This window comes from Tauraco erythrolophus, chromosome 28 (genome assembly GCF_009769465.1).
Source record: "Tauraco erythrolophus isolate bTauEry1 chromosome 28, bTauEry1.pri, whole genome shotgun sequence".
NCBI classification, from domain to species: Eukaryota; Metazoa; Chordata; class Aves; order Musophagiformes; family Musophagidae; genus Tauraco; species Tauraco erythrolophus.
Window position 1 is genome coordinate 1,623,298 of NC_141492.1, and position 16,096 is coordinate 1,639,393.

At 46.3% G+C, this 16,096-nt stretch overlaps 1 protein-coding gene across 4 annotated transcripts in view; it reads left to right on the forward strand.

The window, feature by feature from the left end:
- The window catches only part of REXO1 (RNA exonuclease 1 homolog), a 42,787-nt gene that overhangs the window by 13,343 nt on the left and 13,348 nt on the right, over positions 1-16,096 (forward strand). For 2 of the 4 annotated variants that reach the window (XM_086627635.1, XM_086627638.1), the window contains exons 2-9: positions 603-2,383; positions 6,480-6,581; positions 8,980-9,181; positions 9,849-10,012; positions 11,828-11,965; positions 12,965-13,088; positions 14,180-14,293; positions 15,469-15,606. In XM_086627635.1, coding sequence (XP_086483761.1) covers positions 603-2,383; positions 6,480-6,581; positions 8,980-9,181; positions 9,849-10,012; positions 11,828-11,965; positions 12,965-13,088; positions 14,180-14,293; positions 15,469-15,606 — 2,763 coding nt within the window. Of the gene's footprint in view, positions 1-602; positions 2,384-6,479; positions 6,582-8,979; positions 9,182-9,848; positions 10,013-11,827; positions 11,966-12,964; positions 13,089-14,179; positions 14,294-15,450; positions 15,607-16,096 lie in introns of all 4 variants that reach the window. The other 2 variants (XM_086627636.1, XM_086627637.1) reach the window with 2 other exon arrangements.

The following is a 16,096-nucleotide window of genomic DNA, read 5'->3' on the forward strand; positions in this document are numbered from 1 at the left end:
GTTGCCTTCGTACCTGTAGTTTTTTTCTTACTAGCAGCACTCAGTTTGTCAGTCCAAATAAGACTGATTTTACTGCAGCTGCCGTGAGAAGTACCGAGCTTTGAGGAATACTGGAAGCTTTCAGTGGGCTTTAGGCATTGGCATTGATAAGTGAGAACCTAATCCACAGTTTTTGAACTGGAATCCTCTTTCCTCCCTTGGTTGCTGCATTGAATTAAGCAGATAATTCCGCGCATACTCAGCTTCTCTTAGTCCTAATACAGTGATTATTCTTTGGTGCCCTGAAGAATATTTAATTTATAGAGCTTTTCCGTGAGTAATAAAAGCACTTTGTTAGTAGATCTTTAGTCCTTAAGGCCTGTGAGTAGTGTGTAAAATCTAGTCTAGCCACACACCTGCCGCTGGCCGGAGAGCATCACTGGTGGCTTTTGGTATCGAACGTTTATTCTGTGGTGACAAGAGTGTGGCTATTGGCGGTGTCTTTCAGTATTGAGTTTTGATGAAAGCAGACCTTAAAAAGACTTTTTCAAAAATTTTATTCCAAAGAAAATTTTACCTAAATTGCTGGCAGTAAATTATTATTTTTGTTTCTCTTTTTACAGAGCGAGGCTATGATCCCTACAATCCAGAGCTTCCAAGGCCCTCGCTGGAGGCGGAGGATGGCGCTCTGGCTGACATTACTGATGTGACACCCGGTATCCTGGAGCTGGAGCTGGTCAACAAGGCCATTGAGGCAGTCAAAAATGAAGTTGAGAGAGAGCAGAAGAAGTATGAGGAGCTGCTAGAAACGAAAAAGGAGTTCAGTGCTTCAGAGGCCTCCTCACTCATTTCAAATACACCCGTGTCAGCTGCTGGGACGCAAAATGATTCATTTACCTCCTTAGAGTATAATCCAGGTAGCTACAACTTTAATAATAATTCAGACTACAACCCCACTCCTCTTGCTGCTGCTAGCCGGTCAAGTAAATACACTTTGGATACTTCCCGATCTAAAGGTAGCGCACTGGAGTATGTTCCCAAGGCTGTAGTACAGAATAAAAAATACAGTAGCACTGTCACTAACAATAAATATGTGATTGATGACTCTAAGCCTTCTACAGACTTGGAATACGACCCGCTTTCAAATTACTCAGCCAGGCTTTTGAGCAAAGCCACAGCAAAAGAGCCAAAGGGGTCCAAAAGGGGTAGGGCGTCTAGTTATGAGGAGTCTTACTCTCCCTCGCGGAAGAAGCTCTGTGAAGTAACCGATGACTATGAAGTGTATGCCAGGTTCTCTTCCTCAGAAGATGAGGCTGATGTGGAATACAAGCCAACTTCTGTTAGTTCACAAAAAACTGGGTCTGAAAGTGAGTCAAACGATGGGTTGTCCAACAAAAACCAGAGCAGCAAACTGGAAGATTCTGCTTCTCAGGATAGCAAAGAATCGGCAGCGCAATACGGCACGGAAGACCTTCCAAGTTCACAGAAGAGTCTTGCTAAAAACTTATCTGACAAGAATGCGAAAGCAGCGAAATTGTGTTCTGGTAAGAACGACCAGGAAATTGAAAATAAAAACAAAGACTCAAAAGACAAAATAAAAAAGAAGAAATCGGATGTTAGTAAAACACCTGGCCTCAGTGAGGTTGGCAAGAAGGAGAAAAGTAAAAATACAGAAAAAGACAAAGTGCTTAAGAAAGAAGAGAAATTAAAACCCAAGAACGAAGATAAAAACTGCAAGGATAAAAGTGTCAAAGTGAAAACCGATGGGAATTTAAAGAAACCTGAAAAACAAAAGTCAGAAAAAGTGGATGGGCTTAAGAAGGAAAAATCCAAGTCCCCCAACAGTAGCTCGGGGAAAAGCAAGAGTGAGGGTGTCATCAAAGGCTCCAACACAGAGAAGCTGGGGAGCAGCAAGAAAGATTCCAAGCTGAAAACAGCTGATGTGAAAAATGGGAAAGAAACCTCTGGTCGTAAAAACAAAGAAAAAGGGACCAAGACTCCAGCACTGGAGCGAAAGAAAGAAAAGGTCAGTTCTACAGAAAAAGGAGATCCAAAGAAGAGTCGGAAGCAGCGGAGTTTGAGTCACGTTGACCTGTTTGGCGATGAGAGTGGAGATGACGATGACAAAGGCCGGCCTTTGCCATCCACGTTACTTGGCGTGAGCTCGGAGTCGGATGGTGACAACGGTGGTTCAGACTCCGAGAGTGAAAATGAAGGGACAAAGAAAGTGAAGCGCTCTAAATTGTCAAAGTCGTCCTCATCTTCCTCAACGTCTGATGACATTGATTATTCCATCCTTGAGAAAGACTTGGACTTTGAGTCAGATCCAATGGAAGAGTGTCTCAGGATTTTTAATGAATCTACAGATGTGAAAACTGAAGACAAGGGAAGGCTGGGGAAACAGGTAATGCTGGTTTGGGTTGGTTGGTTCTCTCACCTCTAAATGGGAAAGGCTTCTGGTTTAGTTGTGTTGCTTATTTCAAGAGGGCTACAGAGGGAGACTCCATACGTTGGAAGAATCTCATCCTTGTCATGACTGAGTGCTTTGAAGAGTTTGCACCTGAATTTACCTGCTGGATTGAAAGCTGCTGTGAAATGTAAGGATGCAGTTACCTTTTGTGTGGAAGGCCTTTAGCTCTCAGGGTTATCAGTTAATTCTGTCTCCAGCTGGGCTAAGAGCTGTGGGGGCCTGGATGGCTGGAGAAAAGGCTTCAGAGAGTATTTTGTGGGTGTTTGAAAACTAATCCAAGTTTGCTAATCTTCGTGTTGCAGCATAGTTTAAGGAATGTAGTGACAGGTAGAACCAGGACAATGTGTTGGTGCAAGTAAGTTGATGTAGTTGGCACTGGACACTTCGGAGACTCCCCAGATTGCTGTTTCCTATTTTAAATGCACACTGCAGGTATTTTATGAGGATTTCTGGATTAGGTGGCGCAAAGAAGAAATGGAGGATAAAATTTCTTCAAAAGGGTACAAGGGGTTTCAGAATAAGGAGGTAAAAAGACAGTGTTTACCTAAAACAGCTTCTGCCAGTGACTGTGAAATGGTCCCCAGAGGATGCAAGACCCTCATTTTCGAAGATTAAAACAGAACGGAGCGAGTGTAAAAGGTTGGCAGTGATCCTCTAACAGCGTCTGAGGCAGGGAAGTAGGACCAGTACTTACAGAATCACAGAATGGTTTGGGTTGGAAGGGACCTCAAAGATCACCTAGCTCCAACCCCCCTGCCATGGGCAGGGACACCTTCCACTACACCAGGTTGCTCAAAGCCTCATCCAACCTGGCCTTGAACACTTCTGGGACACTACTTGTCCTTCATCTTCTGACATCTGCGTTGGACTGGGCAGCAAGAGCGAACCCTCGGTCCCGGGAGCGACTGCCTGTGCACGGGCAGGATTGTTTGGCTTGCCATCAAACCCAGCGTGCCCAGGTTTGCTGGTTGGGATGGTGTGCTTGTGTGCAGAGCAGGTCTTCAGGGAATTGGGTTGGAAAGAGCTTTCTAAAAGAAAAAGGTGACAAATTTGTCATCGTTGAGTAAACACCTCACAGTTGTATCTAGCGTTGTCCGTGTGGCACAGCCGACTGCGGAGGTGTCAGAGTCGCTTAGTCAGCTCTGTTATCTGGGAGGCTTAATGAGGCAAGGGGACAAAATCAGGTGCCCTCCGTGTGCTTAGGGATGCCAAAGCATGGGTGTGTTTATCCAAGGAATTACTGGATGGCTTCAGCTGCAGCTATCCTGGTGGACAGCAGGATGGCCATGAGCCAGCAATGTGCCCTTGTGGCCAAGAAGGCCGATGGCATCCTGGGGTGCATTAGAAGGGGTGTGGTGAGTAGGTCGAGAGAGGTTCTCCTCCCCCTCTACTCTGCCCTGGTGAGGCTGCATATGGAATATTGTGTCCAGTTCTGGGTCCCTCAGTTCAAGAAGGACAAGGAACTGCTGGAAAGAGTCCAGCGCAGGGCCACGAAGATGATGAAGGGAGTGGAGCATCTCCCTTCTGAGGAAAGGCTGAGGGAGCTGGGGCTCTTTAGCTTGGAGAAGAGGAGACCGAGGGAGGACCTCATTAATGTTTATAAATATGGAAAGGGTGACTGTCATGAGGATGGAGCCAGGCTCTTCTCAGTGGCATCCAATGCTAGGACACAGGGAAATGGATCTAAGCTGGAACAGAGGAGGTTCCACTTAAACATGAGGAAGAACTTCTTCCCAGTAAGGGGAACAGAACACTGGAACAGGCTGCCCAGAGAGGTTGTGGAGTCTCCTGCTCTGGAGATGTTCCAAACCCGCCTGGACGCGTCTTGTGTGATATGATTTAGGTGGCCCTGCTCCGGTAGGGGGATTGGACTCGATGATCCTTTGAGGTCCCTTCCAATCCCTGACATGCTGGGATTCTGTGATTCTGTGATCCTGCATCCAAAAGGTACTGGGACACCGTCAGCGCTTCCAGTGTGTTCCAGTTTAGACCCCTTCAAACACAGCAAGGCTCCCTTTGGGGTTATTGATCCGAGTGCAGCAGGAACCACGTGACAGCATGGTAGAAAGGCAGTTTCTCCTGATGTGATTGATTGTTGAGTTTTATTCTAAAAACGATGTCGGAAGTTGGTGAAAACCCACGGTTTTCAGGCGGTGGGTGGGTGAACAACATTCTTCCATTCACGACTGCCTGTATGTGGAGGACGTGAGTCGGGATCCGCGGCGTGGGGAGGCGAGCTCATCTTTTCAAAAGCATAGCTGCACTAGTAAAGGATTTTGCTGAACTCTGTTGCAGTAGTGTCCCCGATCTGGTGGGAGAGGAGTCAGTGCTGCTGACAAGTGAAGACCTTTTTTACGCTCACACGAAATGCCTGGGTCGAAGAAACTGTATAAAGCGGTTCAGCGTCACGATTTTCTTCTGAACTATTAAGCGTTACTTGATTTTGCGTGTTTAAAATTCAGCTCTTCTGTCTTCGGTGTTTAGTGTAATTCCCAGCTAGGAGAGAGCACTTTATTTTTGACTTTGTTTCTCCAAATTGCCCAGTTTGAGTGAAAACAGCGGAAGGGCGCACAATCTATAGTGGAAGACACTAATCCGTTGGGAGCTTTCCGAATGTGGGGTGATGCAGAACGGGCTGAATTGAGAAAGTGCTGAACCAGGGGCTGCCACTCACTGCAAACAGTTAATTCTGGCATGGAGTGGCAATGTTCAGCTGTCAGCAGCCACGTGTGTTTCCTTTTCATGTGCTTTACCTTGTGTCCCTGCACTGAAATTTAATTTTCCCCTGTTTTGGAAAAAGAGGAGCAAGCGTTGCGGCGGAGGGCTCCTTCTTTCAGAGATGGGTGTTTGTAAGTAGGTACCAGCTTCCCCACTGTGTTTCTGGTGGGTGGGATTGGTCACGGGGAATTTTTTTTTTGTTTATGGAATAATTTTGTAGATGGAGGCCGTGTTGTTTGGTCTCAGTAATGTGCAAGTCCGGAGGGAAGGTACGTGTGGGCAGTGCGGTACTTTTCCACCGGGAAGGATTGCTTTGTGTGAGTTTATTAGGGATGTAACTGAGTTAAGAGGCTTCCCGAGTTCCTAGAGAGCAAAGTGATTCAGCGTGAAGTGCTCATCCAGAATGCCCTCATGGTGATGAGCACAAGCTCAGCCTAAGTGGAGTCCGAGCTCGTCCCTAAATCCAGCCTTCAGCTCCGTCGCTGAATTTCTAAGAGCTTGTCAGGCTTATCTCTGCTCAGGGCTTTGCCAGGGGCTGTGTTGGAAAACTGAAAGCAAAGCTGGCTGGAGAACAGCTGGAATTTTGAAAAAGGAACTTGTCAAGTGTGTTTTGTATGAATGAACGGCTGAGTCAAATTCAAAGAAGGTTTTAAAGTGGTTCCCCCTGAGCCGGGAGCAAGTCTGAGATGTTAGGTCAGGAGCAGCTTTATCTGGAGAGGTGCCGTTGTTCCCTCCTGGGTTTCTGGCCATACAGGTGTGTGACCTGGGGATTTGTCACTGCAGCCTTTCTACAGACACGGCTGTAGATAAAACTGCAGAGAAACTTCTCCCTAAACGTGGCGGGGGGGGCACCACGGTTTGGTGTCGCGCCGGTTTTCAGGACCTGCTCCGGCAGCACGTTATGCAAGGGCAGAAATGAGTCAGCTCACGAGTTCTTACAAACAAAACCCACCCCGAAACCCCCTGGATTTGACAATGCCATGAAGGGTGAGGCGTGTGAGCGGGTGGCAGGAGAAGGGTGTTCACGTCTCCCGGGGCAGGTCGGGGCCATCCTGAATTGTGCCAATGCTGCACAGCTCCTGGAGCGACCGCTTGGGTGGGAACTGTAATGCTGCTATTCATTGGCTTAATTGGTGGCTCTTGGGTTCAAAACAAGGTTTGTTTTAGTAGTTCAGCAGCTGACCACATGTTGTTCTCACCTGCCACCTATAAGGACTTTCTGTTAACCCCAAAGGAGACTTTTTTGGATCTCCTCATTGAGAGGGATCTTCAACTCTATTCAATTTTGGAAGCTTGTTCTTTTTTTTCCCAGCTGTCCAAAGAGGAAGGAAATGAAGAAAAGACAGAAGATAATTTAACTACCTTGTTTCCTGGCCAAAAAAGAAGGATCTCTCATCTTGTCAAACAAGGAAATGTAAGTGCAGCTTTTGGAAGCAAAAGTTTAGAGTCTTTAAAGTGAGGATTTTCTGTCCCGTTAGGACACTGGAAGCTGATGCAGTTCCAGGTTCAGGCCGTAGCGTATGCGTTGTTTGCGCTGGAATCCGTCCGTGTCAGATTCCTTTCCTCACTTTTCTGATTTCTGAAAAATGTGGTTAGGCATCTGTTACAAATGGCAGCAAAACTCTAATAAACTTTCATAAAACCAAGGGGAAGCTGTGGAAGCGTAAATGGATTCTGCACCTTGTAACTCATTGGGATGGACTGAGATGCTCATTTTTTCACAATATGGCTTCATTCAATCACTTAGATAAAAATTAGCTGGACACAAGGTCAGCCTGTGTTTGATGGTAGTTTTCTTTATCTTGTGGACCTGAAAGATAGCTGTAGGAATTTTGTCAGATGTTTAAAACTCTTACCTTGTATCTGTTCTAAATCAGCCAAGATATCAACAGTATCTTGTTTGACACTTTCCTTTCACAATCATGAAAATGCTTTAAATATAGAGGAGAAAAAAAAAAAAAGGCAAGGAAGACATTCTGATTTTTTTTCTTTCTTTCTCACTGGGATTTTAATTCATGTTTTGTCTGAGGGTTTAATGTGTTTCCCTCCAGGTGCTGAGCACAGATTAGTCAGTTTTATGTTCCAGCAGGATACGAGTGGAGCACTGATTTGAGCTGGGTAGACCAAATTAATTGTTCTTCCTTTCCTCTCTGCCTAGAAAGGGTTTCTTTGCTTTTAATAATTTGAAGCCCTGAGGTCAATACAGTGCATTTTATTTAACAACATATCTTCAGCCAGTTCATGTGTTTTGATAAGGGCCTTTTCTTCCAAAGTGAAGAGATAAGAGGCTGAAGCAAATGGGTCGGAAATTCATTAACTCAAACATTTATTGTAAATAGGTACCTTTTAGACATGTACAAATCTTTAAATACATTTTCTTAATGTGACAGCTGATCCCAAAACGTTTTCCAAAGATGTGAGCCCCAGCACAGCCGTTGCGTGGGCAAACAGAGCCGATCTGGTGCGCTGGGCAGCAGCTGCCGCGCGCACGCAGCGGGACGTGCGCCCCCCGGAGCGGCTCGGCTCGGCTGCTGCTGCCAGGTGTGTTCAGGAGGTGCTGCAAGACCTGAACTGCTGCTTTTATGTGCAGAGTTGAGGCTCGTGCTCTGCCATGACCTTCCAAGTAGAATATTTGCTCGGTCTTGCTTGTGATTTATAGCTCAAGGACTGAGCAAGCAGAAGGGGAGGGAGCTGAGTTCTAGTTTAGTTGTCAGGGGAAATGGTGGGCTAAAGGAATTGAAGGTGAGGCAGAAAATGAGTGTTCCATCCTGCTCGGAAGTCTGTAATTATGGCTGACTGCGCTCGGTTTGGTATCCAGAAGCTGGGGTCAGCATCAGAGGCCAGGAACGCAGAAGGTGCCAGCTCGGCCCCAATTTGCGGTCTCGGCAACGCCGCGTTGCACGTGGGCTGTGCGAGCGCGCCCTTCTCTGAAGGAATTTCGGGAGGGAAGGTCTGTTTCTCGGATTTCAAAGGTTATTAAGTAGCGTGGAGAAGTTTGTACTACTGCTGCTTCTCTTGTACTTCTGCTGCTAGAAAACTTGTCTCTTCGCTGACATAATTTCTGGCACGTTTCCTGCAACCTAAATTTGGACATCAAAGAAAACGCATGTGTTTGTGCCGGTAACGGCTGAAGCAGTGAGATGCCTCCAGAAGTAGGCAGCGACAGAGCCTGCTTGGAGTTCAGAGCTCAGTTTATGTAATGCCCTAATCCCATAAATACATATATGTGAGACTTCTAAGTAGTTACAGGAAGTAGAGACCTGAAACCAGGGTGCTGAGAGGTGGGGAGCTGCTGTCACGTAAGGGTAGACGGCACTGATTCTTCAGCATGGGAGAGACGGGCAGGGAGAGAGCTGTAAACCTCAGCACCGTGTGGCAAAGGGGAATGGAGGATAGTTGGTCACTTTTTCATTGCAGTGTCAACTAAAGAAGCAGGCAGTAGGCAGCATGGGGCTAAATTCATGTTCTAGTGCAAGCTGTAGAGCTGAGAGTACTGACAGAGTGCAGAAGTGGGTTAGGCACAGTGATGGGGAACATCATGCCATTAAACAAGCAGTTCAAATACCACCTACCAATTTAGGAAGACGCCAGAGTGCTGGGAGGCTTTGCCAGAGGTGAATCATTAATGTCATGTGTTTTGGTGGGTGACTGTAAATATTTTGTTCTGGAAGAGGGTTGGGATCTTCTCTGAAAAACCTGTGTTTGCTAACAGAGAGGGCTTGAGGAAAAGAGACCTGTCTTGGGTGAGTGGACCAGAGGGTGGGGATTGAGCAGGCGAGCGTGCTGGCTCTCAAACGTTTTTGTCTGTGCAGGCAGAGGTGCCGAGCAAGCCCGTAATCCGGCCGTACCGTCCTCCCACCGCTCAGGAGGTCTGTTACCAGAGGATCCAGCTGGCTCAGCAGCAGGCGGCACAGCTGGCTGTGGCCGTTCAAAAGGCCTCTCTTTCTTTGCCAGGAGAAAAGAGGAGGATTGCTCACGTGCCAAATGTAGCCCTTTCGGCAGCAGCCAAACAAAGTAAGCCAGCAGCGTTTTGTGTGATCGCTGTCCTGTCCTTCCCCTGTTGGAAGACACTGCCTTCTGTTTAAATTTCTCCCGAGCAGATGTGAAACTATCAGCAGAGGTGGCACTGGCCATGACTTGACTCTTCGCTGATAGCGACCAGTGGAAGGTCTTTCCCCTGAGAAATTCCGTCCCGTCCTGAAAAGCAACAGACTAGATACACAGCCCTGTGTCCCCTTCTGTCTCATCCATCCTCCCTCACTTCAACCTGTTCTTTTTCCTTTTCTTCCTTGGAGTGTGTTTGCCTCTCGTTCACTCTTCCATTCAAGCCTTCGGAGGTGGCACGAACATGAGGGAGGTACTAATTAATGCTCCTTGGGATCCCTTTGTAGTCGGAAGGACTCAGAGCTGACGTGATGGGCAGTTAGTGCATCGTAGCTCTTCTAAAACCCTGCTGACTCAGTTACCGCAAAACAAACAGAAATGAGGCACGTTTCCTGGCAGAAGGTTCCTTCATCCTTGCCTGGAAGGTGGTAGAATTACTCAATTTGTATCCCTTTGGAGGCTTCCATTCGAAAAAATCACAGCTTGCAGCATGGGCCTTTTATTCTAAGTGTTCATTCTGGCAACTTGAAGCGCAGTGGTAGGATTTCTACTTAAATATGTTTTCTGTTTCTTGCAGGCCTCATGAGTAGCAAGACGACTGTTGCTGGCAGGAGTGTCACACCTTCCAATGACTCTGAAGCACCCACCCTTTCTCTGAAGGCTTGCACCTTAGCTGGCATGGCTTCAAAGACCACCAGCACCGTCGTGCCGAAAAGGATAGCACATGTCCCCTCCTTGCAGGTAAGAGAAATTTGAGATCTTTCTGGTCATGCCCTGTTCAGGGTGATAGTTTAACCACACTGCTCCAAACTTAGCACTCTCTGAAGAGCAGTGTTTTGATTAGGTTGATTAAATGGGTTTGTTTCTTCCTGTGGTTTTCCTCGATAGCGTTGTATAAAAAATTAAACACTTGAGGAGTAAGAGCTTGAAAAGACAGAAATACTTAAGTGCTGCTCTGATCTCTTTGAATATTGATCACTCATCTTCAGTTTGAGTCTTCCGTTGTGCTGCCTGGCTAGGTGTGTAGCTGTTTGTGTCAGGGACTTGGAGCCTCTCAAGAGGCACGGTTGGATTAATGGCCTTCCTGGGCTTTGTGGGCCGTGCTGAGGAAGGTGGTTATGAATAATGTCCCACAGTGACCTATATAGTTACCATGCCATCATGTAGACTTCATGCTGCTGTTAATATCCGTGGGGGGAAAAAAAAAAGCCTTTGGGGACTTCTGCTGTGTAAAGAAGTCCCTCCCTTCCCCATGAGCACTGGAGAGCGTTTTACTTGCTAAGACCATTCAGAATAGAGTTCCCCATCTCGCAGCGCGTGGATGGCATAAGAAGCTGTTTGCTGGAGTGGATGGCAGGGAATATCATCAGTGCCAGGACTTGATTAAAGATATCTTTATTGATGATATCTTCTGTCAAGATATGTCATAACATACTCTGATTATTTCTGTAGGAATGAAAAGTCATCTTCTTCCTTCCCCACTCAAAAAGCCACCGTAGTAACATGTAGCTTGAAGCTGATTAAAAGAAGCAACTGAAAGGATAAAATATTTACCAGTGTTACAGAGGTGCTTAAGGGAATCGTATTAGAGGTTGAGAAAAAATACATACATAATGAAAAAGACCAAATTCTCATGAACAGGGCATGAAAGTGGAATTCTCACGAGGAAAATGAGCACTCTTCCCGTTGAGAGAGGACCAGTTGCTCTCCTTTGAACATGCTCATGTCTTCCGTGTTTTTATTACAGATTGTGGCAGATGGTTTGGTTTATGGATATCTGTTGGGTGGGATGGAGAAAGACTGACAAAACTTGGGTGCTTTAGAGGTGAACGTACTGTTTCTTCCCCAAAAAGGAGGCAAATTGGGTGATTTAGGGGATAAACTGCTGTTAAATGGAAAACTGCTGTGGTAGTTTGTAACTTGGTCCAACATGCGGTTTTTATGCTTAGAAGAACATGTAATTCAATTTAAGGGGGAAATACTTTCAGGAGCATCATGATTGGCATTGAAAAAGAAAGAAAAAAACCCAATGCAGTAAAGTTACAGGAATCCCACGGGAAGTGTGATGATTTCGCTGGCCCCCAGCCTGGCAGCAGTGGGCCTCCCAGTCTTTCTTCACAGCCAGATTACCAAAAAGAAAACCCTGTCTGTCGTGCACATAACTGGTGTCATGTGTTCATGTCTCCAGTTTGAAGCACGATGCTTGGTACCATCCTAATCTGGAATCTCTTAATGGAAATGTCACCATTTTTGTGGTCTGGAATGGTTGTGTGTGTAAACGTAGCGTTGTGACTAGTGCCACTGGGAGTCCTTGGCTGCCGGGTGAGTTGCATAATGAAACACAGTTGTTGTTTAAAGAAGTTCAAATACTGAACGTGGCACAAAAGCTTCAAGTGGCATTTTTAGTACCAAAAATGACGTGTGTTATGTTTAGCTTTGGGCAGATTTTCAGAAGGGAAGTCATGCCACTATTAATAACGTAGCAGGAAATGTGAGAGTCTCAAAGCAACTTCTTAAACCCTGAATAGCCTCTTTCTCTCTCTGTTTCATCTCTAGAGCACCAGTTTACAGAGGCCTGTTATTCCCACAGAATTTGGTGCTAAAGTCCCAACAAACATTCGTCAAAGATATCTCAATCTCTTCATCGATGAGTGCCTGAAATTCTGCTCCTCCTCCCAGGAAGCGTTTGACAAGGTCTGTACTCTTGCTTGCTTCTTAGGAATAAAGCTTGCAGCGGAGGATAACATCCTCTGCCCTGGCTAAGACCTTGTAAAATTGCAGCAAACCCTGAAAACTCTCCTATCCACGTACAATTCTGTAGAGGAGACTGACATTAAGTAATTCCAGACTGGACAACAGAAAGTGAATTCCAGTGGGGCTTTCCAGTAGGAAATCCCATCTTTCCCTTCATTCGGAAGGCATGCACGATCTTTTTAGTAACTCCAGAGGAGGGATGTAGGGGAATGTGCCTTGTGGTCAAGCTGGACAAAAAGGCCTTTTGCTCTGGTACAGCAGCAACCACCTCCTGGAGTCTAAGTGTTCAGCAGAGGTAAGTGTTTGGGATGGGTGTAATTGGTAAAACTTGCTGCTTGTGAACTGTGTGGCTTTCGAGGAGCCTTCTAGCAGTAGGGAATAGTACAGTAGAATTTCCAAAAGCAGAGTTGAGAAAGTCTTGCGTTTTATTGGGAAACTGTGGCCATTAATGTTAGTTGGGTAAATACAGGACGTGGTGTGGTGTGTTTTGTAACCCAAGCAGATGCCATGAGGATTTCTTTTGTGGGATTTCACCTTCACAGCTCCCTAGGGGGAGTGTTCCTGTTGCATCCAAGGAGTGACTCTTTTCCTTTTCTTGCCAGTTAAGATCTTGCACTGCCACCAAAGTGGGGAAACCAGCCTTTTCCAGGCAGTCCCAGAAGTCCTTTGTTAATCTGCCAGGGAAGGTTTCACATGAAAGTGCTTCTTCCAGCTCTTTGTTTAAAATACAGACTTTTTTTTTTTTGTCTTAGTTGCCGAAGCAGGCCCCAGAACCAGTATATATTTGTGTCATGTTCTGCTTTATTCCCGGATTCCTTGACAAGCATATTTTTTTTTGCTATCATACTTGGATTCTGTACTTTAAGAGCCAAACATTTCTTTTTTTCCAAAAGCCGTAGTGGAAAGAGAGTATGTAGTAATGAATTGCATTGTTTGCAGGCTCTGTCAGAAGAGAAGGTGGCTTATGAACGTAGCACCAGTCGCAACATCTACCTGAACGTGGCAGTGAACACCTTAAAGAAGCTCCGAAGTCTAGTGCCCAATTCCCCGTCCAGTACGAACAGTACGTACCACGTTTGTGGTTTCATAATCGGAGCCCTGCTTGGATTAGAAGCCACGGAGAGGAACTTGTTGAAAAGACAGACCCATTTCTCAGAAGCATTATGCTGAAAGGCAAACAACTCCAGTTAGCTTTTTATAGTCTGGCAAGCTTTAATGGGCCTTCAAGAGGCAAGTCCTGCAATGCTTTGTTGGCTGTCTGAACCTAAATGGAGATAATGCCACATGGATTTTTTTTTTTAGCACAAGTTCTTTAAAATGAAAAGCCCCGCTAATGGAGTAACTTTCACATGATGCCTTCAAAGTGATAGACTCGTCCATCACCGCAGAAATCTGTTACACACATTAAGCTTCAAGAGAGAAACGAAGAGGGTTAAGACATTTCATTATTGGCTCTCGAGAGGGTACATTAAACAATAAATTTGTGCTGTTCTTGTGAATTTTTTTTTTTCCCTGGTCTCTTCCCTTTTCTCCCCTCTGTCTTCATTACCTTCATGGCCATTAGTCAGAGTGGCTGAACTTGGGAGGCTGGCCTTTAGGAGAGGGCTGCCAGTTAACGATTAGTAAAAAGCACCTATCTGCCATTATCTGATGTGCTGAGCATATTCTAGAGCTCTGAAGCTCCTTTCTAAAAGAAGTTGAAAGATTCAGCGTGGGAGTCTGGTCTGCAGGGACCTAACAACAAAGCTGCTCACTGTAGGTGGGTGATCCCACTGGGCAGCACATGACTGGGTCGAGTTGCTTCTGTGCTTAGTCTTGTCTTGCTTTTGGTCACTAGGAGGGCTTGCTATGCAGAGTAAGCAGGTAGAGCTAGCAGAGTCTCCAAGGGAACTGTAAAAATGTCCTTGCTGCCCTTAAAAAAAGTTGTTCTGAGCTAACAGTGCAAACAGAAAGCTCCCTATAGTGCTGGAATGAAAATGCTAAGCCACCACCTTACACGTGCCAGTTTGTGGAGCAGAGCAAGAATTCAAGAGGATAACTGCAGTCCTCCTTTTGCCGAGGTGTAGTGGCCCAAACTTTAGGACTGAAGTCACTCTCACTCAGCTGGGTACCTGACGTCTCTCCTGTTTTGCTTCTTCCCTCTTCTCTCTGCAGAGACAAGTAACAAGAAGGTGGTGTCCCATGAAGCTGTGCTGGGAGGGAAGCTTGCTGCTAAGACGAGCTTTACTCTAAACCGGTCAGGGAGCTTGAGAGCAGAGGATTTAACAGGTAAGACCCTGCTCCTGCGAGGCTGTAACTTGTAAATTACAGCTGGAGGTGTGACTGGGGAGAGCAGGATCTTGCTGATGCATGAAGTGCTGTGATTTATCTGCAGGCTGGTGTTATGAGTTATTGCCTAACTGCAGTGGAGCGCTGCAGAGTCGCTTAGTAAATGGTGCTCCACTGAGCAGCACCTTCCTCACTTCCCTGCTCTGGGCTGCGAGTTCACTGGTGTGGTCTGTGTGGCTTTGATGTAGCATCAGTAACTGGCCAGAGCTGCCTCTTGTGTTTTGGGTGTTACTGACTTTTGGGCTTTTATTTCTCTCTGGATTTTACATTAACTTTCTTGCCCTGAAGCAGTACTTGACAATGCGCCTGTCAGATGAAAAGACAAACTTCCAAATATCTCCATCTGCTCTGCAGGGCTCAATTTCACTTTTATGAATGTCATAGTAAGGTCATATCGTAGCCAAAGGGTTGTGCCACGAGCATTATTCATGTTGGCTCAAATCAGTTATGGGTATTTTGGTTGCCAAGAGATGCAGGCAAATTGTTGAGGAGATCAGAGAAGAGACAGGGAGGCCACGGAGCAGAAGGAATTGACATGAAGAAAGCTTAAAAGGACCTGTATAGCTCAGCTAAGCAACATCAAAGGGTACGCAGCAGTATTGGAAGGGTTTAACGTAGCAGCGAAAGAACAGATATTGAGCAGAGTGCAAGAAGTTATAATTATTCTGTGAAATGAAATGAGCAGCCTGAATCACCAGCAGGAAGAAAGCTTCTGATAATGAATTTTGTAGCTAGCTGTGGGTGGCCTTTCAGGGGTGTTCTTTGGGCTGTGTTACAAATTCTCAGTTAAAGCATCTAAAACATTAAAATGGGAGAAGCCTCACATTGGTAGCAAAAAGGCCTGAAGATGGGCCCTTTGCAGGAATTCTGTTACAGCTGTGTTTTCCAGGCTCAATGCTGGGTGTTGAAGAGCTTAAAAATCAGTTTGTGCACCAATGCCCAGATTTTAAAAAATACTGCCCTGACACCTATTTCCCTGTCAATCCTGAACAAGGGCAGTGGAATCAAGTTGAAAACAGTGGGAGTCCTTACCAGGAGGCTTGATAAAGCGAAAACCAGTAAGAGAAACAGCCTCTACGTAAGTGATCTGGCTTCAGCATTGTCTTTGTGTGCAGGACCTGCCTTGTACCGGCGACTGAAGGAGTATCTCATGACTGAGGAGCAGCTGAAGGAAAATGGTTACCCAATGCCTCACCCAGAGAAGCCTGGCCGTGCTGTCCTCTTCACCGCCGAGGAGAAGAAAACGCTTGACTGTAAGCTCTGCTGGCTCTTTCATTTTGCAAGGTTTGCTAGATAGATTCCAGGTGAGACCCCACCTGGAGTGCTGCGTTCAGCTGTGGAGTCCGCAACACAGGAAGGACATGGAGCTGCTGGAGCGAGTCCAGAGGAGGCCACGGAGATGATCCGAGGGCTGGAGCACCTCTGCTATGGAGACAGGCTGGGAGGGTTGGGGCTGTTCAGCCTGGAGAAGAGAAGGCTCCGGGGTGATCTTATTGCAGCTTTCCAGTACTTAAAGGGGGCCTACAGGAAAGCTGGAGAGGGGCTTTGGACAAGGGTGTGTAGTGACAGGACACGGGGCAATGGCTTTAAACTGAAAGAGGGGAGATTTAGATTGGCTATAAGGAAAAAATTCTTCCCTCTGAGGGTGGTGAGGCACTGGAACAGGTTGCCCAGAGAAGCTGTGGCTGCCCCATCCCTGGCAGTGTTCAAGGCCAGGTTGGATGAGGCTTTGGGCAACCTGGT